Source organism: Macadamia integrifolia, chromosome 6 (assembly GCF_013358625.1).
Source record: "Macadamia integrifolia cultivar HAES 741 chromosome 6, SCU_Mint_v3, whole genome shotgun sequence".
In the NCBI taxonomy this organism is placed as follows: domain Eukaryota; kingdom Viridiplantae; phylum Streptophyta; class Magnoliopsida; order Proteales; family Proteaceae; genus Macadamia; species Macadamia integrifolia.
In genome coordinates this window covers 30,683,348-30,711,241 of record NC_056562.1, presented here as the reverse complement: position 1 = coordinate 30,711,241, position 27,894 = coordinate 30,683,348, and the positions used below count along the sequence as shown (strand labels likewise).

Below are 27,894 nucleotides of genomic sequence, written 5' to 3'. Positions count from 1 at the left end.
ACCACGACACCGCTGCGGTCTTATGTTTCTGTTTGATATAATATCTACGAATTGTTACTTACGGATTTCACCTATAAGAACCTAAACCCTAGCACATTCTTCTTTCTCTTCTTTTGCTGCAACTTGCAGCAATTGTAATATTCTCAGTTTTAGCAGGAGACCAGCCCCTCTTTTCGCCTCCCTTACATTCCCTCATGCCTTCACTCGCAATCTCTGAGCCTCTTCTCTCCGAAGAGCTTAAAGACAAGAAGAAGAAGATGATGAAGGACAAGACGACGACGAAAAACTCCAATCTTTTCAATACCGAAGAAACTAATTCAATTGAGATGAAGAAAAACAAGAAAGAGAAGAGTCACAAGACGTCTATCTCTTCAAAATCATCGGAATCGGATGAAGACTTGAACAGCGAGGATTCAGAACAAAGTTTGTTGGAGAATAAGAAGAAGAAGAAGAGTAGTAGCAGCGACCAGAAGACTAAGAGTAAGAAGAGGAAAACCTCTGAGGTTAAAGAAGAAGGGGACGATGAAGAGGGGAAGAGCGAGACCAGCTCTGAATTGGGTATCCCGGTCGGTTTGAAGCCAAGGGCCGTCAATGGTTCTTCGAAGAAGAAGTTTAAATTTATGGACGCCGACGCTGAAGAAGGGGAGGTAGTCGCCGATGCAGCTCCCAACCCTAACGCTGTTTCCAATTTCAGGATCTCCCAGCCCTTAAGGGAGCAGTTAAAGTCTAAGGGAATTGAAGCGCTCTTCCCTATTCAAGCCATGACATTTGATACCGTTCTCGATGGTTCTGATTTGGTTGGCCGCGCCCGCACGGGTCAGGTATTAATGCCTCTTTACCTTGCTCACTTTCTCTTTAATGCGCTGTTTCATCTGCGTGCAATGTCTCAGAACTTGGGCAATTTTTGTAGCTTAGTTTCTTCATCCTTTTATTTTCGTGGCAAAATTGCTTTATAAATAGCGCTTTATTCAAGTTTTATGCATGCATTGCATTATTATTTATGTTTTATTCCTCACGTTGAATGATGAATGGTGAAGAAATTTTGCTTTCCCTTTTATTCTTTTGGGGCTTATGGATTTAACAAGTTCGTGATTATGACCTAAGTGATATGGATGAAATTGTTCGAGTACTTGTTTTTTAAGTAGTGTCTTGTCCCAGATTTGTTCCGGCTTGTTTTACCATGTTAAGGGTGAACTTCTTTTCCTTGAGGTCTTAAGGTTAGTTATCAATTCCTTAAAGCACCAACAAATGTTGAATGCTGTAGTCAATCTGTTCCCAAGTTTCCAAATCTTCTCTCAATAATATAAAACTGGTGGATTACTAAACATGTAAAGCCAAGTTGCTTGCTAGGGAGTTCTGGGCATCACCTCCTATTCCTCTAATTATTCAGCTCATAATTGGTAGCAGAGTTCTATTTAGGATATAAAAAATTATTCATATGCTTTTAAAATGTTACAGGGGAAGACGTTGGCTTTTGTGCTACCTATCTTGGAGTCTCTGATAAATGGTCCTACAAAAAGCACAAGGAAGACAGGGTATGGACGAGCACCTAGTGTCTTAGTTCTTCTGCCTACCAGGGAGCTGGCCACTCAGGTACTTTGATGTCGAAACTTTAAAATGGATCCAATTTGGTAATGATTGGACATCCTTCTCTATGTGAGCTAAATTCGTGAAGATAAATATGTCGAGTTTGGTAATGAGTTGGCATTCCTTTTTATGTGAGTGCTAACCTTCCTTCTATTTTCAGGTACATGCCGATTTTGAAGCTTATGGTCGTGTTCTTGGATTAACTTCATGCTCTTTATATGGAGGAGCTCAATATTCTCCTCAAGAGGTCAAACTGAAAAGAGGGGTTGATATTGTTGTTGGAACCCCTGGGCGTATAAAGGTATTATTACATTGGTGGTGATTTATATAATTTTTTGTTTAGTTTACATTGCATGTTAAATCCTCGTACATCCTTCTGTAGGATCACATAGAGAGGGGAAATATTGACTTCAGCTCATTGAAGTTTCGTGTTCTCGACGAGGCCGACGAAATGCTGAGGATGGGTTTTGTTGAAGATGTCGAACTCATTCTAGGTACACGGTGCTTATTGTAGAAGTTTTGAATTTTCTTTTCAACTTAATGTCATTATAATCTATTTGGGAAGTATTGAACTTGAAATGGGGAGAATTAAAAAAAAAAAATTGGTAACACAAGGTCCCCCCCCACCTCCACCTCCCCAAAAAAAAAAAAAAAAAAAAAAAATCTCATATACATTGATGATCATCCAAGTATATCTGTAAAATGTTGATCTTTAAAAAGCTACAATCAGTTGTGTGCTATGATTTGGGTGTCAGGCAACTTTCCTGACCAAATTAATGAACTACATATGGTTGCATGAACATGTAGAGGGAAACATATCTTTACTAGGTGTAGTTTACATGTGTGCGCTAGGCATGATTACTTTTTGATATATTTCAAACAAATGCGAACACGATACATGATATTAACAGCCATGGACTGTCTGTCTGAAAATGAAAATATGCCAGTGGTGCCCTAATGTTGCATTTTTTTTTTTTTACTTATGATCGATGCTCCTAAAAACAATTGAGTTTTCTTTGTGATGTTTATTCATGTGGTTGGTGAAAATCAACCTTTTTTTAGTAGCTTGTAGAGTGGTGAAGTTAACTTCATTGCTGTAATCCTGCAAGTCACCTCAGTCCAGACAAATTTGACTGGTCACATCTTTGAACTTACAGGGAAAGTTGCAGATGTAAGAAAAGTCCAGACACTTCTCTTCAGTGCTACGCTGCCTGTCTGGGTGAAGCAAGTATGTTCTGCTGTTCTGGTTCAACTAGGGTGTTTAGTCGATGTCGTTATTTTGGGTGTCTGTGTTTTTCTCTCTTTCTGGTTATCTGATACCTGCTTTATGAACTGCAGATTTCGTCTAGGTTTCTTAAATCCGATAAGAAAACAGTAGATCTCGTTGGTAATGAGAAAATGAAGGCTAGTACCAATGTTAGACACATTGTTCTTCCATGTTCCAGTTCAGCCAGATCCCAGCTTATTCCAGATGTTATTCGCTGTTATGGAAGGTTAGTATGTTTCTAACATCCTGTTGATGACAATCTTTTGTGATCCTTTTCTTTGAATCTGATGTTTGAAAAAAATTCCCTCCTTGTTATTTCTGATCCAGTGGTGGGCGTACAATTATTTTCACTGAGACAAAGGATTCTGCTTCGGAACTTGCTGGGTTATTGCCTGGGGCTCGGGCTCTGCACGGGGACATACAGCAATCCCAGCGTGAGGTGAGGTTACTGGTCATGTTGAAATATTTTGATCAGTCATGTTGATTTATTGTGATCAGTTATTTTTTACAAGTGGACTTGGTAATCAAGAACCAAGCTGTTCTTATTTCCGGAAATGTGAAAAGTGCCACAATTTATTTCTCATATTAAAATTTATTGACCTTGTTTGCAATGAGATTAAGATTACTTCCCCTCCCCCATCTAGTTTTGACTTATATTTTCCTTCAGGTTACACTCTCTGGGTTTAGATCAGGCAAATTCATGACATTGGTAGCCACGAATGTGGCAGCACGTGGATTGGATATCAATGATGTACAATTGATCATTCAGGTTTGTACCACTTAAAATTCCCTGGATTTCAATTAGAAGGTACCTTCTTCAACTCATTTCTTTATGTTATACATGTTTCAGTGTGAACCTCCCCGTGATGTTGAAGCCTATATTCATCGATCTGGTCGCACAGGGAGAGCTGGTACATCTAGAACTCAGGCACATGTTGATATTATTATTGTTTTTGGTTTAATATTTGAAGTATGTTTTTCTAATGAAAAGATGGTTCTGTTTTTTTTTTTTTTAAAAGGTAATTCTGGGGTTGCTGTGATGCTTTATGATCCTAGAAGGTCAAATATTTCTAGAATAGAAAGAGATTCAGGGGTGAAATTTGAGCACGTCTCTGCTCCTCAGCCAGTTGATGTTGCCAAAGCAGCTGGTCTGGAAGCAGCTGAAACAATTATTCAAATTTCTGATAGGTACCCTTTATGATGCATATCTTGGTTATATTTAAGTGTTGCTATCTCTATATATTAATTTATTGAGAAAATGCAGTGTAATTCCTGCATTCAAGTCAGCTGCTGAGGAGCTTTTGAGTACATCTGGTCTCTCACCCGTGGAGTTACTTGCTAAAGCACTTGCAAAAGCTTCTGTATGCACATTTCCTCTGCCATTGCTGCTTTTGGGCTCTAAATATATCTTTCGTCAGTTCACTAAGCTTTTTTTTTTTTTTTGGCAGGGTTACTCAGAGGTTAAGAGTAGGTCTCTTCTTACATCCATGGAGAACTGTGTCACTGTACTCCTGGAGGCTGGAAGACCTATCTACTCTCCATCGTGAGTCCTTGAAATATTTCTTTTGCACATTCATGTTGAACTTATACTTCAATTTTCAGGGGATTTTTTTTTCATGATAAGTTTGATCTGTTTGGAAAAACATGAATATGTCAGGATGAGTGAGTTAAAAATCTCTTTCTCTATGAGTAGTTATGCATGCCTGTTTGTGCGCTTCTCTGTGGAGTATGGTTTGGGTTGTGTTTTCATTCTTTTGTGATCCTAATCATCCAATGAATTGCATTACCTGTAGATTGCTCTGCACCTGTCTACATCTTACTTTTTTTCCCTGAAGGCTATTGTGGCTCTCACAATGAGCACACTTGTATGGTTAATTGGTATATGGACCTATGTATTGTATGCGAGAAAGCTTCTTGGTGTGTGGGGAGTTTTCTTCACCCCTCTTTTCTGTTTTTAATACTGATTGCTGATTTATTTGTATTCTTGATTCAGGTTTGCTTTTGGTGTACTGAGGAGATTCTTGCCTGAGGAGAAGGTTGAGGCAGTGAATGGTCTTGCACTAACAGCTGATGGAAATGGTGCAGTGTTTGATGTGCCAGCTGCAGATTTGGATGCATTCCTCGCAGGTACTGTCTTTTATCATACAATTTTGATAGTCCATCTATCTTGGAAGAGTTCACTATATACCTTTCTTTGTTGGTTTTTTTTGTTCAGAACTTCTAGTCATTCCTTTGTGGCAACTAGAGATGATTTCTGTGCTTGTTAAAGGACACAAATCTACTTAAATCATGAGGGTCAATGTGCATCAGTGGCCTTGACTTATAGATATAGTTGGTACCTTCTAACCTGCTCAAATCTTGCCCTGCAGGTCAGGAAAATGCGGCTAATGTTAGCATTACAGTGTTGAAGGTATTGCCCCAGTTGCAAGAAAGAGAGCGATCAGGAGGAAGATTCGGCAGTGGGGGTGGTCGTGGTGGTAGGTTCTCTGGTGGAAGAGGTGGTGGCGGCAGAGGTGGTGGTTTCTCTGATAGAAACAGATTCTCCTATGGCAGAGGAGGTCGTGGTGGCAACAACCGGGGACGTAGGAATTGAGAAACTAATACTTGCTTCTGCAGTTAAGGTCTGTAGAAAGCGTTGATTGGTTTGCAATAGATGCAATCATGCAAAGGAGGGAGCAGGCAAGATTGCATCTGATGAAGAGCATGGGGACTCTTAATTTTTTAAGTTCCCGTATTTATCTAGCTGGGATGAGTCGCAGTGCGCTTAGGGCTTAGGGTTTTTTGTGTACTAGGATTTTGTCACTAATATTCTTCCTGCCAGGGGGTCTCTGTTCATCTCTGGTCGTCTTTTTGTTTCAAAATTTTGATTGAATTTTGGGAGTGATATTTTTATTATATTAATATAAGTTTTTGTTCTAGGAAGCTGGCTCCTGATCTTTTAATATTATATTAAAGGATCAATGGTCATATGTGGGTGGAAACTTCTTTTTCTTGCCTAAAAATAAAGAGAGAACGACTTATGTTTTAGTCTAGAATCTTACACGGGTTTCTGTTATTTTCCCGATCTGAATAGAGTAATTACAACTATAATTAAAGAAAAATTAATTAATGATGTTGAGGGTTTTTGAAGTTATGATAGTTTTAGAGAACGAGAAAAGAGCAAGGATACTGGATCGGTGGGTATCGGTTGGTTTTTGTTGTTTTTTTTTTATTTTATTTTATTTTAAAAGTATTAATTTTTTATTATTTTATCTTTGAACTGATTCAGATCGGTTAGGAATTGGGGATTGTTTTCGGCTGATTCAAGATGGATATTTGAAACCATGGGAAAGAATCAAGACAATAAGAGATGGATTGAGAGAAATTTATCTGTTAAGAGGAGGATGATTTAGGTTAAACAAGTCAGGAATGTTTTAGGACATTTTTGTAGTTTAAGGTAATATCAAAAAAAGTAGGGAAAGAGTGCCATTGCCAAGATTTTTGGATTGGTTGTGTGGAATAAGTAAACGTAAATCCTGATTTGAGATGAGAATCAAACTTAGGTGTTCATTGCTTCAGTCTTCCCCCGCTATTGTTTATCTGGGATGATTTGGTCTCATATTTTAAAAGGTTTACATTTTTTCAATCTAATCAGAGGTGAAGATTGTCAGAACCCATGAATTAAGAGATTATCTTTTCACAGTGGCAGAATATTTTTTAGTAAAAAGTTATATGCACGGCTGGATGGAGACAAAAGTTTCTTTGGAATACCAAAAACACTTGGAAATTTCATCATTTAGGATATGCTTTAAATACAAGAAAAAATAAAATAAAATAAAATGGAGAGAAAACATAAACTCATGTATGATAATGGTAATATGCACAACTGTATGCTTACATCTTACATGATTGTACACAACAATTCTTAAAAATGAGATTTTTATTTTTATTATTATTTTTATCTTATTATGTTCGAGTAAAATGTCTTATGCTGATCCATACACATATATAATTAATTGCACATTCAACCACTGGATAGAGGGAGAGAGAGATCTGTAATACATTTTTACCCCCATTCCCATTCAATGGTTAAAAGACACACCCTATACACACACAATCGTGCATAAAAATTGAATCTTTATTTGAGTAAGTGAAGCACATAATAGAATTGAAGTTAATTTCAATTTCAATATTGAATAAGGTAATCGACTCATTCACTATTTAATATGAAATAAAGTGAAAAAAATCATACCAAACACCATAATTTCAATTTATAACCCCATGAACTGAAAATAGAAATCATACCAGTGGATTCAGTTAGTCGGCTTCGATTTTATTTGGAGCCCTAGTCCTTTAACGCCTAAGACTTTGAATTCTCTCTTACAGGGCACTCTCAATTCTGTGCCTGATGATCTGATCTGACCTCTCCCGCAGACTCGCACAGAAGTTGGCACAAAAATCTTAAGTGGTTGAATTGTTGGGTCTTAGAAGCATCTCAGCTCTGCCTTCGGAGGAGCTAAGATGGCGAAACACGCCCAAGGTCTATTCCTTGAAGAATGGCTGAGGGGCAATAGCAGTAGCAATGGTAGCACCAACAACAAGAGACCTTCTCCCTCGTCTGCTCGAGCCATCATTCAAGCATGGGCGGAGCTTAGAGACTCTCTTCAGAACCAAACCTTCCAACCCAATCACGTTCAATCCCTCCAAACTCTCCTTAATTCACAGACCTCCCTTCACGTTGCAGACCCGCAAGCGAAGCTCTTGCTCTCCATCCTCAAGTCTCCACAGCTCTCCCCTCCGCCTGAATCATATCCTTTCTTTCTCAGGCTCCTCTACATCTGGGTCCGGAAATCCTCCAGACCTTCTCCGCCTCTCATCGAGACAGCCGTAAGTGTTGTATCCCGCCTTCTCTCGTTCGAATCCGATGCCGGAAAGAGCTCTTCACTTGTCTCCAATGGTATTCTTCTCCTTGGTGCCATCACCTTAGTGCCCTTTCTATCCAGAAGCTCTAAAAATGTTTGCTTGGAGATGCTCTCGAAGTTGCTGGAGGAGTACCGATTGATTGGGTCGTGCGAGGAACTTGTCCCTGAGGTTCTTGCGGGAATTGGGTATGCACTATTTGCTTCTGAACTTGTTCATTTTGGCAGAATTTTGGATTCTCTACTTGGGGTTTGGATCAAGGACGGTGGACCTCGTGGTCGTGTTCCTTATGGACTTATGGTCCTACATTTGATCGAATGGGTGGTGTCTGGTTCTGTCAACTCCCCATCCGTAGAGAAACTTGAGTCTATTAGCCGAGAGATTTCTGAAATGCCTAAGCGTAATCATGCTCCATTTGCGGTGGTCATGGCTGCAGCTGGCATCTTGAGGGCGCTTAATAAGGTCGTGCCTAGTCCCAACAGGGCAGGGATCACTCTCCAACTGAGAAAATCTGCAGAAGACTGCATTGTAGCTCTATGTAGAGATTTGATCTTTAAAACAGAAGGGTCTTATCATTCGATTGATAATCCTGAACACAGTCTTCTCCTACAGTGTCTGTCCTTGGCTTTGGCTCGAACTGGCCCAGTTTCTCCCAGTGCACCTCTTCTTTCATGCCTAGCATCAGCTCTGTTGATCGAAATCTTCCCTTTAAGGTCTCTATATACAAAGGTTGTTCGTGGTGATTCTGGCGTATTGGGGTTTAATGAGGTCAAAGAACATTTGGGTAGCGTTCTTTTTAAGGAAGCTGGGGCTATAACCGGTGCATTTTGTAACCAGTATGTCTCAGCAGATGAAGAGCAAAAGGGGATTGTGGAGAATCTTATATGGAGCTATTGCCAAGATATCTACTCAGGGCATCGACTGGTCTCTTTGATGCTTCAAGGTGAGGGGAAGGAGTTGCTTGGACGTTTGGAGAAAATTGCAGAACCTGCTTTCCTTATGGTTGTAATATTTGCATCCGTAGTTACAAAGAACAAGTTAAATTCAAAATACACCAAGGACACCCAGCTAGATATTTCACTTAGCATATTGATTTCATTCTCTTGTGTGGAGTATTTTCGGCGTGTTCGACTGCCTGAGTATACTGATACAATACGGGCGATTGCCGTTAGTGTTCAAGAAAATGAGAATGCTTGTGTCTCCTTTGTCAAGTCAATTCCTTCTTATGCTGAAATAACAAATCAGCAAGGTATATGATCAATTCCGGTAATACTTTACAGCTTGATCAAATGCTGGCATTTTTCTTGGATTGGTCCTGAACATTAGTTTTTCATCTCTTATTTTTATGATAGTGATAACCATTTAAGTGAGATCTGAACTGGGTTCTCTCTTAGGCTTATCCAGCTTCGATAAAATGGAAAACACTTGGTCAAAAGATGATGTACAGACTGCTCGCATCTTGTTTTACCTGCGAGTTATCCCGACGTGCATTGAACGTGTACCTGGTCCTGTGTTCAGGGAAGTGGTGGCTTCAACCATGTTCTTGTATCCTTTCACTGGGTCATTTAAGCTTTCACAGTAGTTCTCATTTCTACATCTGCTTTTGTATGTATTTTTCAACCATGTTTTTGTATCCTTCTCTGGGGCCATTTAAGCTTTCATAAGAGTTCATTTCTAGATCTGCTTTTGTATTCTAGTCCCTTAATACAAAGGAAATAGATACATGGGACATCAAAATGGAAAAGTCTCTCGGGCCTCACATTCCCTGTTTGCGACTTTTGTATCCTCGGGAAAGGATTGTAATGATGATGATAGGGTTGCATTAAAAGAGCAACTTGTTTTCTACTACATACAGAGAGCTTTAGAGGTATAAAACTACAACAAAGATTTTTAGTATATCTTGAGGTGGAGCATCAAATAGCAAATATCTGAAAACACTAATTGCTTACTTCTTTGATCCCTTTGTTGTGAATGTAGGCATATCCTGGAATTACCCCTTTTGAAGGTATGGCTTCTGGGGTGGCATCCTTAGTTCGGCATCTTCCTGCTGGAAGTCCAGCAATATTTTACACCATCCATAGTCTTGTTGAGAAAACTAATAGACTGTGCAGTAAAGCCATGAGTGAGGATGCTGATTTGTGGAAGAATTGGCAAGAAGAATCAGAACCTTGCAAGAAAGTTCTGGAGTTGCTGTTGCATCTCATTTCTCTAGTGGATATACAGGTATCCTATGCTTTAATCGTCAGCTAAAGTATGAATGTAGATAATTCTGGTTTTAAACCTTCCTTGACAGTGTGTGTTAGATTGGAATAGAAATTATTCTGTTTTTAAACCTTCTTTTGCTTCAATTGACCAGGTACTGCCAAACCTAATGAAGCTACTAGCACAGCTCATCATACAATTGCCAAAAGCCGGTCAGAATGTAATACTTGATGAACTATATGCCCAGGTTGCAGAGTCAGTCGATGTTACACGGAAACCCACTTTAGTTTCATGGCTTCAGTCGCTTTCTTACATCTGTTCTCAAGCTTCTGGTAGTAGTGAAACAACCACTGGAGGAAAAAACAAGAGAAATGACACTTCTAGATGGAGCATAGGCAACTTAGGGTTTGATAGAATCAGTTCAAGACTCTGATGTTTGACTTGAATCTCCTAATAATATCTCATGGGGGTGGGATCCATCATGTATTTTAGAATTATTTATTGGAATGAAAATCTTGTAACATATCTTCATATGCAAGTGATTAATGCAATAAATGAAGCAATTTTTGTTTTTTTTTTATTCTTCTATGTGGATGGTTTCTAATGCAAACCATTCATTTCCAGTGTCAAACTTCTGATTTTCAGATTGTGTAATGGTGATGAATGCTCAAACTTGATGACATTAATCTGGAAGAGTGGTAATTTGAACCAGTAGAAAGAATAAAGATTCAAGAAAGGATGGATTAAGCTACAACAATGGGACAGACAGGAGTGGGTGGATCTCTAAGGGAGGTTCTTTGGGCCCAGCAGACTTGAAATGTTAAATAATAGAGACGTTTAATCGCTCGTAGGTCATCCACTAGTCCAACTTCTTGGGTCTAGCCGTCTAGGAGAGATTCTTTTAGTGTAACTCAAATGAGCTACACGATATGGTTCATGACTCCCAATCAACTTGGTTGAACTGGCTTCACACCTTGTATGCCAAACTCTGATTAGTATGCAAATGTATTGTGGACTGATGAAAGGAAGTGCAATAAAAGTTGGTCATCATCTTCTTTCTGAAGGGTTAAAAAGGTTATGTACCCAAAAATGTAATTGATAAAAGTCAAAGAGAGTAACTAGCATGCCTTTTCCCTTGCTTTCATCCTCACTTTCATGGCTGAAGATTGGAGAGTGATATGGTATCCTAAAAACTCAAGTTTTATCTACAGTTTTAACCTCACATTGTCAATATGTACAAAGCTAGGTTTCTGAAAGGGCGAAAGCCATACTGACATCCCTTTACCTGGGTTCAGGGTAATGGAGGATGGAGTTGGCAGTTGGGAATTTACTTTCAATCCCTGCTGTTCTGGGTGCATGTTAAGGGCTATGCATGGAGTTTCATCTTGATTCTTGCAATTGTCTTCTGGCAATGAAGGGGAAGATTTTTTTCCATTACATAACTTGAGAATATCAGCCCTTCACTGATATTGGCACTTCAATTGTTGTATTTCAGGTGTTGGAATATGTTGAATCAATTTCCCAGAGCAAATCAATGAATGGAGCCAAGAAAAAATGCCTTCATTTTCAGTGTCTCAACCAACACCGAAACTGATACCAGTATTTCTTCACTTATCCCCAGAAGGTCTTCACATTAACCAATAACACAATTGATTTAGTTGCATAAATTTCTTGCGTATGACCGAACCTTGTCAAGCCAGTCAGGTGAAACTTATTATCATAAAATCTAAAGAGGTGCGGCAGGGAGATTGTGTCCTACCGCAAACACTTTCTAAGTAGGTATGTGAATGTATGAAATAGGGTGACAAAGTTCAGAGAATAATGGGACATGATCTCTTAACCCACAACTATAAAATGCTCTAATTGTCCAACCAATTACTCCACTTTGGCTTGTGAGTAAAATTATTACCATCTGTCCGCCAAAATGCTAACTGTCTGGATTTCATTCTTGCATGAATTGACTTGATCCATCAAAAGAACACATACACTGACATGGATCTTCTCATCCATAGTTGACATGGCTTTGTCATGGTCAAAGGTTACATAGAGGGTCAAGCTAGGAAAACAAAGTCGAAATCTTTCATCCATGACTGCAAATTGTCACAATCATTGGTCATTAGAGAACTTTTATCTTATCCAACCTGGTATAGACTCCTAGGAACTGAAAATACCTGTGCACAATGCTTTAGTATGATTTGATACAGAATGCTGCATGATCGGTTGCTTCTTGGTTTGTTCACGGGAAAACAATTAAACAAGTATTCTAAAAGCTTTCTGTAAATGGAGAAAAAATGCCGTGCAGAATTGAGCACCTTGCTGATTCAAAGAACTTCAAAATTGACCTCCAAACAAGCAGAATTATTAGACAGAGAACTGCAGGTCTCAATGAAGAGTTCATTCCTAAATTAAAAGGTTGCTAAGGCCAATAACCAAGCAACTTCTACAATTTTTTATCATGGTAGCCTTTCATCATCTAACCAAATCTTGTATTCTTTACTGAATAAGTGTATTGCATTGAAAGACAAAAATCTAGTAACTAGAAAAACAACTCAATGTCTTGTCCTTGTATTTGTTTGGCTAAATATATCTTCTGTCATAGCAAATATTTTTGAGTATCCATACTTCAACAAAGATCCTTTCTGGCCTTACATTGTCCACTAAGAAACTTTAAGTTACAACAAATTGTTTCCTGCTGGCACACACCCCCATTGGGCCTTAAGCTACATGACCAAATCATCTCGGACTTTGCTCATCTTTTCCCCCAAGTTCAATCAGATACAGTTGTTTCAAGTTATTCTTCCTAGTCTTGGTACTCATCCATTTCAACATCTTACAATGGACATCTTCTTTCTTGATAGCTGAAATTTTTAGTTCGGAAGCTGCATCTTATGCAATCCATCTCAACTAACCTCTAGAAAGATATTGAGGACCATAAAGGAGAAAAGCAAAAAATTTCGGTTTCAACAAAGGTCAAAACGAAACCAGGTGTGATACTTGAGTCTTACTAAGTTTCAGTCGAAATTTCACAGTTTCAGGCTTTCAGCAAAATTTCAACCATGTTTCGGTTTCTGGTATCGTTTCGGACAAATCTCTTTGTATAAAATGCATGGTTTCGATCAAAATTTCAGTTTGTTTCAAGATTTGGTATCATTTTGTTAGCTTCAACTCCAAAGAGGAAAACTTCCTAAAAAATCTTAAGTTTTTCTGATTTTTTTTTTGCCAAATCACTTCCATGTATTTGTAATGAACCAAGTATAATATTTGATAATTATGAAATATTTCTACTTTTATGTTTATTTATTCCTAATGCATATTTAGTTGTTTTAATTGGATTATATGTGTTCTAATACTAAATTTTGTATATATTATACTGTACAATGTACACTACCAACTTAAGGTCCAAAGCAAAACTACCATGTTGAGTGCTTTCCCCACCCCCCTCCCCTTTTTTAATCTAAGAGTTCCACTATGTTAGAGGACCTAAATAAGAATTCCCATAAGTTTTGGGGACCTAATTTTGCCATTTGGACCTTGAAAGTGGCAGCCAAAACTTAGCAGGGTTTCGAAATTTTGCTAAATATTTCAGTTTGGAGCCAGCTTTCTCTGAACCTTGCTTGCAAAGTGGAATAAAGGCAAACAGGGCCAGTGATGATTGATGAGCATGAGGCTTTGTTACACTTTGGATGCTTTAAAAAGACAATGTTAAGCCTGAAAAATACTTTGAATGAGTTAAATGAGAATAATTTGTAGACACACTCTATATTTGAAGATATAGCCCTTTATAGGATAGGAAACTAGGATCATGCAGCTGACACAAAATAGTTGAGGTTAGACTAAGAATGATGTTTTAGGGATAGAGAACTATACTACAAATGGGAGCAAGATTTACAAGGTGAGAAATTACATGATAGAACTACGGAAAGGACCTAATAAAGGATTTAGGTCGAGGAAAATAGTGTCAGCACCAAGAAGGACCAATACATGGAATACGAGTCCCAAATGGGCAACTTGGATTATGGCAGCCAAAAAGTCAGTAACCACTTCTCTTTGTACTTGATGGGTCTTGTTGTACCATTTAATCCAACTGCTCCCAACCATCAGGACAACCAAAAACCAGAGAATTGACATCTTTAGGTGACATTATGAGATTCACTAATCCATGCAAGTACCAGTTGGGTTGGCATTCTTGATGATCCAAGGATGCTTCATGATCTTCTGTAGTGAAAGCCTTTTTGTAGAGTCCTTCACAAGAAGCTGCACATTTTCCACATATATGATTGTCAAGAATCACTTAAAACTTAAATGAAGTTGCTTATGAATAAACTTACAAGATTGATGAGATTTTTTGCTTCTGCAGACACATGCGAAGTGGGAGGGAAACTCAAGTCAACCTTCATTATCCTGAGTGCAAACCAATGGTTCATTAGTAAGCGACCTCTCTCTCTCTCTCTCTGGTAAAGTAATGAACCACCCCCACCTAACCAAGGAACTATATAACCAGATAGAACATCAGTAAGCAACAAATTGAACATTTCTCTTACCTTTTGAATGTGTCGGTCTGACTCTCAGCCTCAAATGGAGGGACCCCAAGAAGGAACTCATAGCAGAGAACACCCAAAGTCCAGTTATCAACAGCATAATCATGGGCTCTGTTTTCTACCATTTCTGGAGCTAGATAGTCCAAAGTTCCACACATGGTGTGCCTTTTGCTTCTGGACTGCACAGACCATCCGAAGTCGGCAATTTTCAGTCGACCCTGCATATATAGAATTTGGTTGTGTTCCTTAGATGAGCCCATAAAATCTAGTCAATCTGTTATTTTTTAGGAGTTCAGGGTCAGACATTAAGCAAACTGTAACATTTTATGGTAATCCTGTTCTTATAAATGTCTATTTCCATAGTTGACGAAGTCCAACCCCGATAGAGTGTAGTTGGGTTCAAATTCATTTTAAGAAATAACTTGATTCCAAAGTTTCCTAGCATTTAGTTAATTTGGGCAGGAGGGTTAAAGGATAACACTGTTTTTCATATAATTAGAATGTACCTCACAGAGTTGCAATTAGTGGAATCTAACCATATATGCTGCCATTTTGCCCTCTTAATTTTTGTTATCTTCGTGACATGAAGAGCTACTTTATGTGAACTACCAAAAATGAATTTAAAGTGTATCTCTGTAGTGCACCTCAAAATCGAGCAATAAGTTCTCTGGCTTGATGTCCCGGTGAATAACATACTGATTGTGGCAGTAGGCCAATGCTCGGGTGAGGCTTGCAAAGTACTGCATCGAAAAATGAAGATAATAGTAAACCCTAAAAAAATAACAATAGAAACGATCAGAAAAAGAACCACAGAAATCTGAAAAGGGAACAATTATTACAGTGGCTGCTTGCTCTTCAGAGAGATGCCCAGACTTCCTAAGCTCTCTGTAAAGCTCCCCCCTATGGGCGTACTCGAGAATCAAGAATATGCGTTGGCCGTCATGAAACCAACCAAAGAGACGGAGAACATTGGGGTGACTGAGGCTACTCTGTATCTCCATTTCCCGTCGCAACTGGTTATGAAGACCATACTTCTCAATCTGTTCTTTGAATATCACCTTCAATGCTACCATGTATTTGCTCTATAGAAACAGAAGGATCGAACACACGAAACTTAAGTAGAGCTGTGAGAATTGAAATTGGAATTCATTTTTGAATTTTCGGAAAACTAAATTGAAGTTACCTTTTTCTCTCTGGCAAGGTAGACTCTCCCAAACTTTCCTTTTCCAAGAGGCTTTCCAATGTCAAAATCTTGCAGAGACCATTTTCTGGAAGACTGTTCTTCTTCCTTCCTCCGATTGGGTTCCTGAGTTTGGGAAACCATTTTTCTTGTTTGGGAGTGTAGTATGGAAGTGGAACTCATAAACAAAAGAGGAGGGAGAGGACCGTCCAGTTTCGAATTCAAATCGGTCCCGCGTTTGACCGGCTATAAGGGGTAATTCTAAAAACTACCGCCTCAGCCGGTTGTTAGCTTTCGCCGACTTCTCAATAGGTTTCCCGAGAGATCTTTCTGCACCGGTACCGGCTGCTTCAAGTTCTCTATTAATGAAAGAGGTAGAGCTGACCCCTCCGGTTCTTCCCCTTCCTCATCATCAAAATTTTTCTTTTTCGAATTTGGGTCTCGACTCTTCTCCGAATAGGATAGTGGATGAGTTAATGGAGGTTAGTTACAGTTGAGGCATACTGTAACCAAGATCATGGGTTCTTACAGGAAAGGTAAGCTTGCTGTTGATGCCTTCCGGGGCTTTGCTTCGAGAATCGTAACTACAGCTCCGATTGGAGAGGCAAGCCAGGGATTGAAGCGCCAACCTCATTTTTCGATTTCTGGTACGGGGAACGCTAGGACTTTTGGCGTTTCTGGTTTGATTTCTTCGAGAACAAGTCTTCAAATTGGAGGGAGACAGAGTCATCAACTTCCCTTTCTTGGCGGTGGGAAGAGATTCTACTACGTGGATCGGTATCGGGTTCAGCATTTCAGACCTAGAGGCCCTAAGCGATGGTTCCAGAACCCTCGGACCATGCTCGTTGTTGTTCTTGTTGGTTCGGGTGTGCTGATTACTGTTTACTTTGGGAATTTGGAGACAATTCCCTATACAAAACGCAATCATTTCGTGCTTTTGCCAAAGAGGGTTGAGAGACAGATTGGAGAAGCTCAGTTTCAGCAGTTGAAAGCTTCTTTCAAGGGAAAGATTCTTCCTGCTATACACCCTGAGAGTGTTCGGGTGAGGTTGATAGCGAAGGACATAATTGAAGCTCTGCAAAGAGGGTTAAGCCATGAACGTGTGTGGAGCGATCCCGGGTATGCATCGGAAACCAGTGGGATGTCCGAAGGTAACACCCAAGATACTTTGATGGCATTGCGTGGTGGTGCAGAGGGGAAGTTTGAAGAAGGTTGGAACCGTGAGGATGAGATTCTTGATGACAATTGGGTCGAAAAGTGCCGGAAGAAGGGTCATGAGCGGGGTTCACAAACTGCAACGGATCATTTGGAAGGATTGAATTGGGAGGTGCTTTTGGTGAATGAGCCTGTTGTGAATGCCTTCTGCCTTCCAGGTGGGAAGATTGTTGTTTTCACCGGGTTGCTTGGCCATTTCAAGTCTGATGCAGAGATAGCTACTATAATTGGGCATGAGGTATAATTCTAGTATTGTGACAATCCTTGTATCTTTTGCAGAAATTGGATCTTTGCAATCAGTTCAATGTGACTAGGAGATAACTCTGAGCTTTATATTCTCTCCCATTCTTCTTCAATCAGGTTGGGCATGCTGTGGCTCGACATGCTGCAGAGGGGATCACAAAGAACCTGTGGTTTGCCATCCTACAGCTGATTCTCTTACTATTTGTTTCCATGCCCGATCTTGTTAATACAATGTCGCACCTTCTTCTAAGGCTTCCTTTCTCACGGAGGTATCAATTATTTTAAGCTACAAATGAAATTTCTACTTTTTCTGGTGCTTGGGTCCTTGTTGAATATTTATTCAGAACTTGTCAATATGGATTTCTCACTGGAGAATTCACAATAGCATCCTACATATCAACTGGTTGTTTGGCCATCATTTGCATTTTCATTATGACTGAAAGAAAGTGGAAATATTAAAAATAAAAAAAGGACATCCTAGATAAACTTAGATGGCAATATAATTTGGCTTACCTCCGATAAGATGTAGTATGCATTTCAACCTGCTTTGGTGGTATTGTCTTTTCATTATTGTGTTGTCAGGAAAAACAAACCCTATTGTGTGCAAGTCAATGGAGATAAACAGTTCAGATAAATCAAATCAAGCATACAAAAATGCACCAATTTTTAACATGAGAACTCTTCTCAAGGTGAAAGGGAAAAATCATGAGATCTAGTACAGATAAAACTTCCAGTGTAATCACTAATGATAACACAAGTCTTCTCTTGGTAATGCTAAAGGGTTATGACCATTAAGAGAAAAATCCCTCTTAAATGATAAGATAATTCTCACCATACAAGGTGGATTCACAAGAGCACAATATTCTCACCTTAATACCTAACGCGACAATACCAGAAGAACTACACACCCTTCCTTCTTCTCTTGGCAGATAGAACACTGTCACACCATTACCCACATACAAGAAACACTCTTGTGCGTGTACCACCCTTAGTGTGTGCACTATTTTGTGAACACCACTCTCTCTGTGCACGCCACATTCTCTGTACGTCCCACAGAGCACTCTTTGTGTCACATCTCTCGAGCTTGGCTCTTTGTATATGAGAGCTTCTCTCTCTTTTTCTCTCCATTCACAATGATGAGAGGAGGATTTAATCATCCCCCGGAACAAAGGAGGATTCGTTCACCCACTCACCCCTCTCTAGTTTTTTTTTTTTGGTGGTGAATAAATAATTCATTACCAAAGGAGAGGAAAAACTGGAGGAAGAAGAAAAAAAATAAAATACAGGAAACACAATAAACAAAATAAACCCATACCTCAAGAAGAAGAGAGGAAATCCCTAAGACACAACAAAATGCATGTTCCTTGCGGAGTTAGTACAACTGAAGGAGACATAAGATAGCTTGCTCTTGATGTCAAAGGAGATAAGAGTCCCAGATCTGTTGGAACGATATGGAATTGGAGGACCACTACCTAATGTTACATTCCATTCAAATCTGATTGATGGTGGCAACAAAGGCAAGTTTACCCAATATCATGGATAGATGAGCCGAAAAATGACATGTCAACCCAAATCCATTCTCTTTGAAAAGGAAGAATCCTATGGCTTTGCAAGCACCCAGTTTCAAATAGAAGAGTAGAGGGGGCAAACAAAGAAGAGGTGATCAATATCTTCCACACACTCCTCGGTCTTTCCTTTTATAAAGAAATAAAGTGAGAAAGTAAAAGTACATCCAAACACAATGTTTGGCTTCCGTGAGAATCCCTAAGAGAAGAAATAAAGACGCAAAACGGCTTAAGCTATAGCCGCCTCAAATTGTGCATCACTATTATGTGTAGGTGATGTCATCTAGTAGATAGTGTCCTTGTGAGGAGAACCCGTCAAAGCATTTATTGGGAAAAATATCTTATTTCTCATTTGTGTATAATTAATGGGGATTCGCAACAACCAAGTATTTACAAAGATAGTAATGCAAATAAATCAAATCAAGCCAACCACAAAAGAACACTCCAATATTTAACGTGGAAAACCCTTCAAAGGTGAATGAGAAAAGCCACAACGTCATTGCCTAGAAAAATTTTCACTACAATAATGGGAATTAAAGTCTTTTCTAGACAATGCTAGAGGGTTACAAAAACCAAGAAAAAACTCTTCTTGGATAACATGAATGATAATTCTGACCTTATAAAGTGGATTCACAAGAGCCTAATACTCTCATCTCAATAATGACGTGAGTAACATAGGAAGAATCATAGCACATTTCCTTCTTCTCTTGACAGAGAGAACACACTCACGCCACTATTGAGTGCCTTAGAGCATTCTTTGTGCTCCTCCCACATCTCTACATCTCTCTCACAGAGCACCCTCTCTGTGATTCTCTCCGCTCATGCTCGCGGCACCAAGACAAGAGGATATCACACTCTTACGGCAACAACAGGGGAGAAAACCCTTGCACACTCCTTTGACGTGAGGAACCCAATAGTATGAAATTTGTTCTCTTCAAATTTTCCTTAAGAATTAATATATTAAATCAGAGAAGTGGGTGCTGCTTAGATAAGATTTGTAGGTACCCTAGTACCTGGTGGGCAGAGATCTATGAGGCATACCTGATTGATGCCTTCAATCTCATATTAAATCTTGAAGGTATTTTCATTAGACCAATAGAGATCATAGTTTGAGATTTCAGTTGAAATACCAAAATTGTGACGAGATGTTTTGGTTTCAACACTTGTCAAAATGTTTTAGTTTTTTTTTCCCCTCTCTCTCTCTCTCACTGAAATGGACCATATTTTGGTTGACATTTTGGTCATTTTTATGGTATATTTCGGTTTTGACTGGGTCAAAATCCTAGTCAAAACCAAAATCTTAAACCTCGATGATATAGTTTAGAAGACAACAAGAAAGCCAGCATCAAACCAGACCGTCAAACTAGACCAAGAATGGACTAATATGTGCAATTTTGAGTGTCCAATGGGTTGTATGGGCCATGAGATTTATATTTTTTTGGTCTACTTTTATAATGGGCCAATTCTATAAGGCATAAGCCCAAATATTAGGGAGTCCTATATGGGATTATGTATTTATTTTCTGTTTTTTAGTCATTAAGAATATTATGTGTATATTTTGAGTGTCTATCTCCTTTTGTAAGTTCTATTTAGCTACTATTTTGTAATTTTCTCCATTAGCAAAGGGGAGTTTCTATTTTCTGTAAATAGGCAATTTATAAATAGAGGAGGCAGTTCGTAGCCTCCCACTGTCCCATGATTTTGACAACAACTCCTTGAATTCTTTTTGCATGTGTGTGAGTGTGAGTGTGAGAGACGCCCGTGCTGTGAGAATCAGCAAACCATGGTGAGATCCCAAAGTGGAGATTGATGAGAGGCCATCTCCTAGTTAGTGGGACACCAACATATTCTTCTTTTTGTTTTCTATTTTGCTTTCTTAACTTCTTTCTCACCTTGTTTCTACCAATTACATCTGACCCTCCTGTCCTGTTATTTGAATCACATACTTCCATTCCATTTACTGCTCGTGGTGCTACTGGGTTAGAGGACCTTAGTTGCTGTTTTCCAGCCACCATTCCCGATTTAGTAACTTCTATGTCTCTGCTTCTAATCTGGTTTTGCAGGACTCCTTTTATGATTTCTGGAACTATTATTGACTGAGACCAATAATCTCTGTTTATATGCTGTTTCCTGACTTTCTAAGTCTTGTTTTAGAAACTTGCTATTCTGTAACAGTCCCATAACTTCACATCTAATTTTGAGTATGCGTTCTCCACCCAATCAGGTACATTTGACCAGAGTTATATCCTCATCAGACTGACCTGTTGTGACCTAGAGAGATTCTCTTATTTCTGGTTTATTATCCTGCCGTGTGATCCTGGTTACTTTGGTTGCCTGGTCAACAATTGTTGGTGATTAGGAATCCATCACTTGATAGAGATCTGAGGCTTAGGCTGATTGACACCCTGAATTCCACGTTGAATCTTGGAAGTATTTTTGTTAGACCAATTAAAATTTACACTTAGAGCTTTAATATCTTGCAAACTTTTAATGTGATGCCACTGTAACTGAAGAGGAGCTTTGGAAGAGTAGGAAATCCATGGTAAGAAAAATTCCTTGGTTGCAGGGGATGAGTTCGAGATAAGGTCAGGAGAACCTAAGATACTTCTAAAATGTGGTAAACTGGGAGCTCCAGAACTCATACCTTGTTTAACATACCAATATTATCAGATTATATAAGTTTGTACATATAACATAGAGCAAACATGTCATGGATGACGTCCAAAGAAGTTTGGGTGTACCTTCTTTCTTAGAAATGTCACATAAGGTAGTGCATTCGATGAGTTTTACAGTTTCGTAGTTTTCCAATATGGAAAACTTCCATCTAGTAGGTCTCTGTCTCATTGTAAAACAAAAGAATGGGGTTGATCATTAATTCCTATTACTGATAAAGTAAAAAATCAACAGTTCCTCATTTGGGATGAGATGCCACAAACGGAAGGTGTGGAGCTGATGCCGACAAAGCACTAGATTTGGCCAATTCAGAGGTCACTTCATCTGTTGATATGTCTAGATTTGACATGCCCTCCCTGCTGGGTAGAATGGGGTTCTCTCTAGCAAAGAAGTACAGGTGGCCTTCTGGAAACCAATCTTCTAAGTACTATTAAGTGAGAATTTCATCTGATTTTGAATGTAGCTTTTAGGAAGTCATAATTGGGCTAGTGAAAATTGATGTTATCTAATTATTGCGACAATAGATAAAAGGTTTAAGATGAAAACTCTGCAATCTTATGTGGGAGTTCCAACTTGAGAAGAAGTTTCATGTTGCTAAATGCTTTTCATATCCTCTATAGATTATAACTTGTATAATATGAGAAATTTCATCTGCTAGTACCCTCATGTTAAAGCAAAGCTTGGTAGTTAGTGGCCAGGTCTTTTGTTGATGAAATTGAAGCAGGGAAAGCTTTACAACTGGCTCCCTGCTTTTGATTGGATTTCACGTATAAGGATATTGATGACATAAACCAATCGGCTTTGGAGGGAGTAGGGGTCTATTTTGTAGAATGATGTTAATTGTCTGTACAATATACTTTTCTGTAGCTTACTCTCTTACAATTGTTTTTTGGGGTGAATAAAAAAAATGCATTGCCAAAAGGAGAAAGAGATACTAGGTTTAGCAACTTAGAATACCAACTCCTAATATGCTTTTTCTGTTCTCATGGAAAACCGGATTGCTGGCAATATAAATCGCAGCTTGATTATCACAATACATCTCCATAGATTTAGCAATTAATCCCAACTCCTGAGTGAGAGATTTCAAGCTCAACCACATCATTTCAATGGTTGTATGTGCCATTACTCTGTATTCAACCTCTACATTCGAAGGGCCATTGTAGTCTGCTTCTTACTGCTCCAAGTAACAGGATTTCTATTAATAAATGTACAGTAGTACCCAGTAGTAGATCTACGATTACCATTAGCACCAGCCCAGTCACCATCAGAGTAACTTATAATATCAGTATAACCATGACGCGATAAACTACACCTTTCCTGGGAGCACCTTTAAGATACCCCAATGCAACAAGCAACATCCCAGTGGGCTTGTTTAGGAGTTTCCATGGGCTGACTAATAACACCCACAACAAATGAAATATCAGGTCGAGTAACTGTTAGATAAATAAGTTTTTCAACATGTCACTTGCACAAATGTTTATTTGCAAATTCTTTGTCATCATGCGCTTCAAGCTTCATATGAGGATCCATAGGCTTGGAGCCCAACATCCTAGTCTTAGACAAACGTTACAAAAGATCAAGCACATACTTCCTCTGAGATAGACCAACTCCCTTTGTACTATGAATAACTTTAATAGCCAAGAAATATCTGAGCATTCCCAAATATTTCGTTGGAAAATGTTGATGCAAATACACCTTGACATCCTTAATTCCAGAAGAGTCATTACCAGATATAATGATGTCATCCACATACGCTACCAAAATAACCACCTTGGACCTGTGTTGACAAACAAATACAAAAGGATCAAAATAGTATTGCTTGAACCCATAATCACCAATGACCTTACTGAATTTGTCCAACGAAGTACGAAGGGAGTGTTTCAACCCATAAATAGCCTTGTGAAGATGACAAACTGAGGGAGGGCCAATAAGGACTGGGAAGAAACCCTGATATGAGTCTCAAAGTTGTAGGGGAGAGAGAGAGAGGAACTGCACAAGAAGAGAGGGGGGGGGGAGAAGGAAGTTTGCACGCACAGTAGCTTGTAGGCTCTTCACCAAAACCAAAAGCAAAACCAATCTCAATTCATTCTTTCTCTTATCTGTCCAATACGTTGGTTACAAGCATATAAATAGGAAATAAAAAGATCCTAAAAGGAAACAAGATAATAGACTCTCTAAGCCCACAGGTCCTACGTATCATACTTAAAATAAAAGATTACATAATATTCCCAGAGAAATAAAAGTTCCTAAAATCCTACTAGACTAAATATTCAAATATGGACCTGGTTCATCTTCGTCTGGATTTGGATTGGTTCAAGGTTGTGTCCCCCCCCCCCCCCCCCCCCTGTGCGGAGCAACATATCCAGGAGGTATACACCTCCTCCTATGATACCATCCACTGATAATCAGTACCTACATGAGAGGAGGAAGAGAAGAGAAAGAAGGAGAAAAGAGAGACAGAGATTGATAGAGAAAGAGGGGAAGAAAATCCTGAGCCGTGATAGGAAGAAGAATTGTTCCTATCGTGGTCTTCAAAGAATATATAATATTATGAAACCTTTTAAGAGTCAAATTACAATTGTGAGTAAATAACAATAACTGAAGTAAACTCAACATCAAATTGCTCTAACACACAACTTAACAATGACTATAACTCCCTCTCACTGTACACACTTAACAAGATGGAATGCAGAGGTTTTGGTCTATGACTTTCACGGTTGAGAGGTTTCTCACCAAAGGTTAATACTTGCACCATGCTTCAATTGAGGCACAAGAAGTGACTTCATTCTTCTTGTATCCACCTTAAAAATAACCTTTTTTGTCCTCTCCATCTTAGCCTTCCTCCTTTTTGTAGATGTTTTGCATTTATTAGTTATTTCTAGGGATGCCCTAGACAAAATCTAGAAGACAACTCTGAAGTTTCATGGATCTGGTATCATGCCACTTTCAGGAGTAGGGATTATTCTTATTAAAGTGTCTAGTTACGGATTTAGGCATTAAAGAGGAGAGTAACTTTTAGTTGTACCAGGCACTGTTTCAAATTTCAGTCAATATTTAGGTGATGTAGTGGAAAATATTTTAAATCTAACTGGTGGCCAAAATGGGAACCATTTCAGTGATTTTAGTCAAAATAAACAGAAACCATATAAAAAAACAATGGTGTTTGTCAAATCCCTGGAATTTTTTTTTGACAGGATCAGAATTGGACCAAATTTGTGTTAGGTCAGATTTCATTCCATTCGAGGGCTTATGCTGTTTTAGTCTCTTCTCAATACGGAAATTATTGCTCTGATATTGATGCTCTTCTTTGCGAGTCTTGATGAAGATTCTAATGCTATTATAGAATGAAACATTTCTTTGCCTGGAAGCTTAGGCTGGAATACTCCTAATGCAACAACCTTGGAGATTTTATTGCAGTCCATCACCTGTGTTATTATTGTTTATTCTCTTGGGTGCTAGAGGCCCTTTATGAGTTTATCAATAAATCTTCTTGTGATTTATCGAAAGGAAAAGGAGGGGTGGAATCCATTGGTGATGCTTAAAAAGAGAAAAACGCTTTTGGGTGGGGGGGTGTCCATTTTGGTGATTGTGATTATCAAAATCTGGACCAGATCAACTAACCTTTGGGCTTAAGAAATAAAGGGAACAAAGGTTATAATTGGTCAATATAAGGAGGTGCCATTAGTGGTAAATTTGCCTCTCTTAATGTAGTGGACAGGCTGAGCTGGGCCAGGCTTTGCCCAGTTCAGCGCATGCTTATCACTCTAGACCTGGGATGAGTCTGAAGATATGCCTCAGTTGCTGAGCTCATGCTTGGCTCACCTAAACCCAGCAAACATATTGGGTCATACCTGTATGATGCACTAAATGGGCTGAGAGCTTCTAGTAAGCTAAACCCACTTGTGCAAGTATCAGAATTGTGAGCTTAATTGGCTCAGGTTTCTACTCAAATGAGTAGGTTCATTGCCTTGTTTAGTCTCCTTGAGAGGTAATTGTTAGCACCCTAGCAATCAACTGAATAGATCACGTGGTCCTATTTTTGAAATTTCAGTCTTATGCTAATTTTGAACTGTTTGAAATTTTTTTTTTTTAATGGCCTTGACTTCAACTTGCCAAATACATTCAATTTCCTAGAAGTTGTAATGGAGACATAACTGAGGAGAGTTCACGAAGGATACATTTTTTTTTGTGACATGCAAATTGTAATTAGTACCTTCTAAAATTGTTCATTATGTCATTTCATGCTTCTCTTCCAAATGAATGAATTAATGCATGACTTACAATGGCCAAGTATTGAACAATTGCAACTTGGAGATCTCATGTTAGGAAACTGTGGTTCCCCCTGATTTTTGAAAATCTCTCTCAGCCCTGTGAGAGTCAGGATCCTTAATGGAAACTTCAAATTTAAGGAAAAACTACAATCTCATCACCTTCTAATTCTCTTTGTTGTCATCCCATTTTTATCCCAGTTTATGAGCTATTTGATGGTGGACAGGATCATTTGGTTATGTTAATCTGTTATGGATCTTTAATTTTGCTGACACTTTTACTAGGATGGAGATGGAAGCAGATTACATTGGGCTATTATTGATTGCTTCTGCTGGATATGACCCCCGAGTGGCACCCAAAGTTTATGAGAATTTGGGTAAGCTAACAGGTGAGTCTGGTTTGAGTAATTATCTCTCCACTCATCCCTCTGGAAAGAAGAGAGCAGAGTTGCTAAGGCAAGCCAAAGTCATGGAAGAAGCACTTACCATATATAGGGAAGTAAGATCAGGCCGTGGGGTTGAAGGCTTTCTATGAAGAGTTGATTTCCATCTGGAAGACCAGCACAATTTCTAACCGAGGTCAATGTCATAGAAGAAGCTATATGCAGGGACTCTGGTAACATTCCCTTTAAATAGTCGAAACTGTATTTCTGATTCCATTTGCCTACGTAATGGCATTTATTCAACTTTTGCTTTCCTATAGGTTCCATACCATCTGTTTGTGTGTACACCATGTATTTTACATTGGCTTTCATTTCCAACTAAATTTTCTATGAACAGTTTGTTTTGCCTATAGAGAGTTGACACCCCTAGCCAGGACCAGATCACTTCTCCCATAACTTTTATAGCAGATTACACAGTCTAAAACTTTCAGCTTTAAACTTTAATTTAAATTAATTTTTTTTCCCCAATTCTAAGCATTATACAGAGTAGCTCCACAACAAAAAAAAAATTGTTTGATTTGTCACATGAAAGACAAGTTTAATTGTACTGGCTAAGAAAGTAAAGCAGTCTTCAAAGAGGGAGTGAGGAGGAAGATTGATGTTGTATAATTAAAATGGGATGAACTCGAGCAAGTTTTGAGGTATCAGTATTGGAGTGGCCGAATCAATGATTTGTAAGATGATTAAAAAAAAAAAGTATTTGTAAGGATAAAATGGTCTGACCCAACCGATATAATATCAGTATCAGTATCAGTTGAGATCAATACAGCCAATACCAATACATCAGTCCGTGCATAAGTGACTCAGATCTTTCCTCAAATAATAATATGGTATTTGAAGAAATTTGAGATCTGCTATTTCTAGGATCCTCCTACGACTACAAAACAAGTGCAAGTGGATGCCAACTTTTCAGAAATCTTATCCAGAGAGAAGATTAGAAGGAAAATAGCTCTGGCTATCGCTTTCTTTCCCACACATGAACCGGATATAATTGAAATGTCTTCAATTGAATTGAGAGATCGATGATCTCATTTGAATCATCTACACTAACCACTTTCCAGTGGGGGTGGTTATGTCGGTGACAATAATGGAATGGTCTATCCTCATCCTAACCTCTAGTCATGCATCAATGAATGATTTAAACTGCTCAAGAAAAAAGACCTAGTCTCTTTAGATGATTATGTTTTGAAATAAATATGAATTTGGTGAGGGGGCCTTCCTTAATTATTAATGCTTCATTGTCTTTTCTCCCATCTTCCACATCTTTCTAACATCCCTGTAAGCCCTTTCTAATCCCATGGATTATTATGGTAGATACTCTCAGTTCTATCCCTCTAGACTCCATTATTAAGGCCTCATTGGCATTTTCTTCTATTTTTGTCCTTGGAAGATTCCACTTTTAAAAAGTCTCATGCAATGAAATGGGAATGTTTGTGTAATACCCTACTTTTTTTAAACCCGGTTTGATTAAGCGGTTGAACCGGTTTAACCATGCAGGAACCGAGCCAGAGGAAATTAGAGCAGGTTCCTTATGGGCTATGATGGCACGGGTGACCTTAAACACCGGCTGGCCCGACAAGTCCGAGCCAGTGCCAGAAGAGACGGGAGTGCCCAAACCGTGTACGTGCACCTACCATAAGGCTATGTACGGATAAAACAGGTATTATATCCGTATTTTAAGGTATATACGTATGCTACATCGTATGCTTGGGGTGGGGTTCGCGCCGAGGTCCGAACTTGGTCAAAATCCCAAGTTTTGGCTCTCAGGTGGGTAGGACAGGTGGGTGCACCCACCTGAGTGACCCATCCAAGTG

General features: G+C 38.9%; 4 protein-coding genes across 4 annotated transcripts; 3 read left to right on the top strand and 1 right to left on the bottom strand.

The window, feature by feature from the left end:
- Nucleotides 1–104: 104 nt before the first annotated feature.
- Nucleotides 105–5,776, top strand: LOC122082435 (DEAD-box ATP-dependent RNA helicase 7). Its single transcript, XM_042649994.1, has 14 exons — nt 105–821; nt 1,459–1,593; nt 1,748–1,888; nt 1,970–2,081; nt 2,745–2,815; nt 2,926–3,080; nt 3,182–3,293; nt 3,522–3,623; nt 3,705–3,765; nt 3,874–4,042; nt 4,119–4,215; nt 4,303–4,397; nt 4,848–4,981; nt 5,224–5,776. The coding sequence occupies exons 1-14, from the start codon at nt 195–197 to the stop codon at nt 5,445–5,447; spliced, it is 2,235 nt and encodes a 744-aa protein (XP_042505928.1). The 5' UTR covers nt 105–194; the 3' UTR covers nt 5,448–5,776.
- A 1,375-nt stretch (nt 5,777–7,151) lies between these two features.
- Nucleotides 7,152–10,535, top strand: LOC122080898. The gene is made up of 5 exons (XM_042647780.1): nt 7,152–9,002; nt 9,148–9,298; nt 9,473–9,620; nt 9,731–9,976; nt 10,110–10,535. Exons 1-5 carry the CDS (start codon nt 7,355–7,357, stop codon nt 10,386–10,388), a joined length of 2,472 nt encoding a protein of 823 aa, XP_042503714.1. The 5' UTR covers nt 7,152–7,354; the 3' UTR covers nt 10,389–10,535.
- Nucleotides 10,536–13,657: 3,122 nt separating this feature from the next.
- LOC122081975 (serine/threonine-protein kinase Aurora-3-like) lies at nt 13,658–15,946 on the bottom strand. The gene is made up of 6 exons (XM_042649426.1): nt 15,677–15,946; nt 15,333–15,575; nt 15,138–15,233; nt 14,497–14,711; nt 14,284–14,356; nt 13,658–14,209 (listed from the first exon to the last, which is right to left on the bottom strand). Exons 1-6 carry the CDS (start codon nt 15,854–15,856, stop codon nt 14,108–14,110), a joined length of 909 nt encoding a protein of 302 aa, XP_042505360.1. The 5' UTR covers nt 15,857–15,946; the 3' UTR covers nt 13,658–14,107.
- A 94-nt stretch (nt 15,947–16,040) lies between these two features.
- On the top strand, nt 16,041–26,428 carry LOC122081974. The gene is made up of 3 exons (XM_042649424.1): nt 16,041–17,126; nt 17,249–17,400; nt 25,923–26,428. Exons 1-3 carry the CDS (start codon nt 16,191–16,193, stop codon nt 26,170–26,172), a joined length of 1,338 nt encoding a protein of 445 aa, XP_042505358.1. The 5' UTR covers nt 16,041–16,190; the 3' UTR covers nt 26,173–26,428.
- Nucleotides 26,429–27,894: the final 1,466 nt, after the last annotated feature.

What these genes read in the sequence shown, in the direction of transcription:
- LOC122081974 (XM_042649424.1), top strand. Translation starts at nt 16,191, where the DNA reads ATGGGTTCTTACAGGAAAGGTAAGCTTGCTGTTGATGCCTTCCGGGGC. An exon ending in CTACTATAATTGGGCATGAG is followed by an intron (nt 17,127 to 17,248) that starts GTATAATTCTAG and finishes TTCTTCAATCAG; the next exon opens with GTTGGGCATGCTGTGGCTCG. An exon ending in AGGCTTCCTTTCTCACGGAG is followed by an intron (nt 17,401 to 25,922) that starts GTATCAATTATT and finishes CACTTTTACTAG; the next exon opens with GATGGAGATGGAAGCAGATT.
- LOC122081975 (XM_042649426.1), bottom strand. Translation starts at nt 15,856, where the DNA reads ATGAGTTCCACTTCCATACTACACTCCCAAACAAGAAAAATGGTTTCC. An exon ending in CAGACCGACACATTCAAAAG is followed by an intron (nt 14,357 to 14,496) that starts GTAAGAGAAATG and finishes GTTTGCACTCAG; the next exon opens with GATAATGAAGGTTGACTTGA. An exon ending in CAAAAAATCTCATCAATCTT is followed by an intron (nt 14,210 to 14,283) that starts GTAAGTTTATTC and finishes GAAAATGTGCAG; the next exon opens with CTTCTTGTGAAGGACTCTAC.
- LOC122080898 (XM_042647780.1), top strand. Translation starts at nt 7,355, where the DNA reads ATGGCGAAACACGCCCAAGGTCTATTCCTTGAAGAATGGCTGAGGGGC. An exon ending in ACATACAGAGAGCTTTAGAG is followed by an intron (nt 9,621 to 9,730) that starts GTATAAAACTAC and finishes TTGTGAATGTAG; the next exon opens with GCATATCCTGGAATTACCCC. An exon ending in TTTCTCTAGTGGATATACAG is followed by an intron (nt 9,977 to 10,109) that starts GTATCCTATGCT and finishes TCAATTGACCAG; the next exon opens with GTACTGCCAAACCTAATGAA.
- LOC122082435 (XM_042649994.1), top strand. Translation starts at nt 195, where the DNA reads ATGCCTTCACTCGCAATCTCTGAGCCTCTTCTCTCCGAAGAGCTTAAA. An exon ending in GAACCCCTGGGCGTATAAAG is followed by an intron (nt 1,889 to 1,969) that starts GTATTATTACAT and finishes ATCCTTCTGTAG; the next exon opens with GATCACATAGAGAGGGGAAA. An exon ending in TACAGCAATCCCAGCGTGAG is followed by an intron (nt 3,294 to 3,521) that starts GTGAGGTTACTG and finishes ATTTTCCTTCAG; the next exon opens with GTTACACTCTCTGGGTTTAG.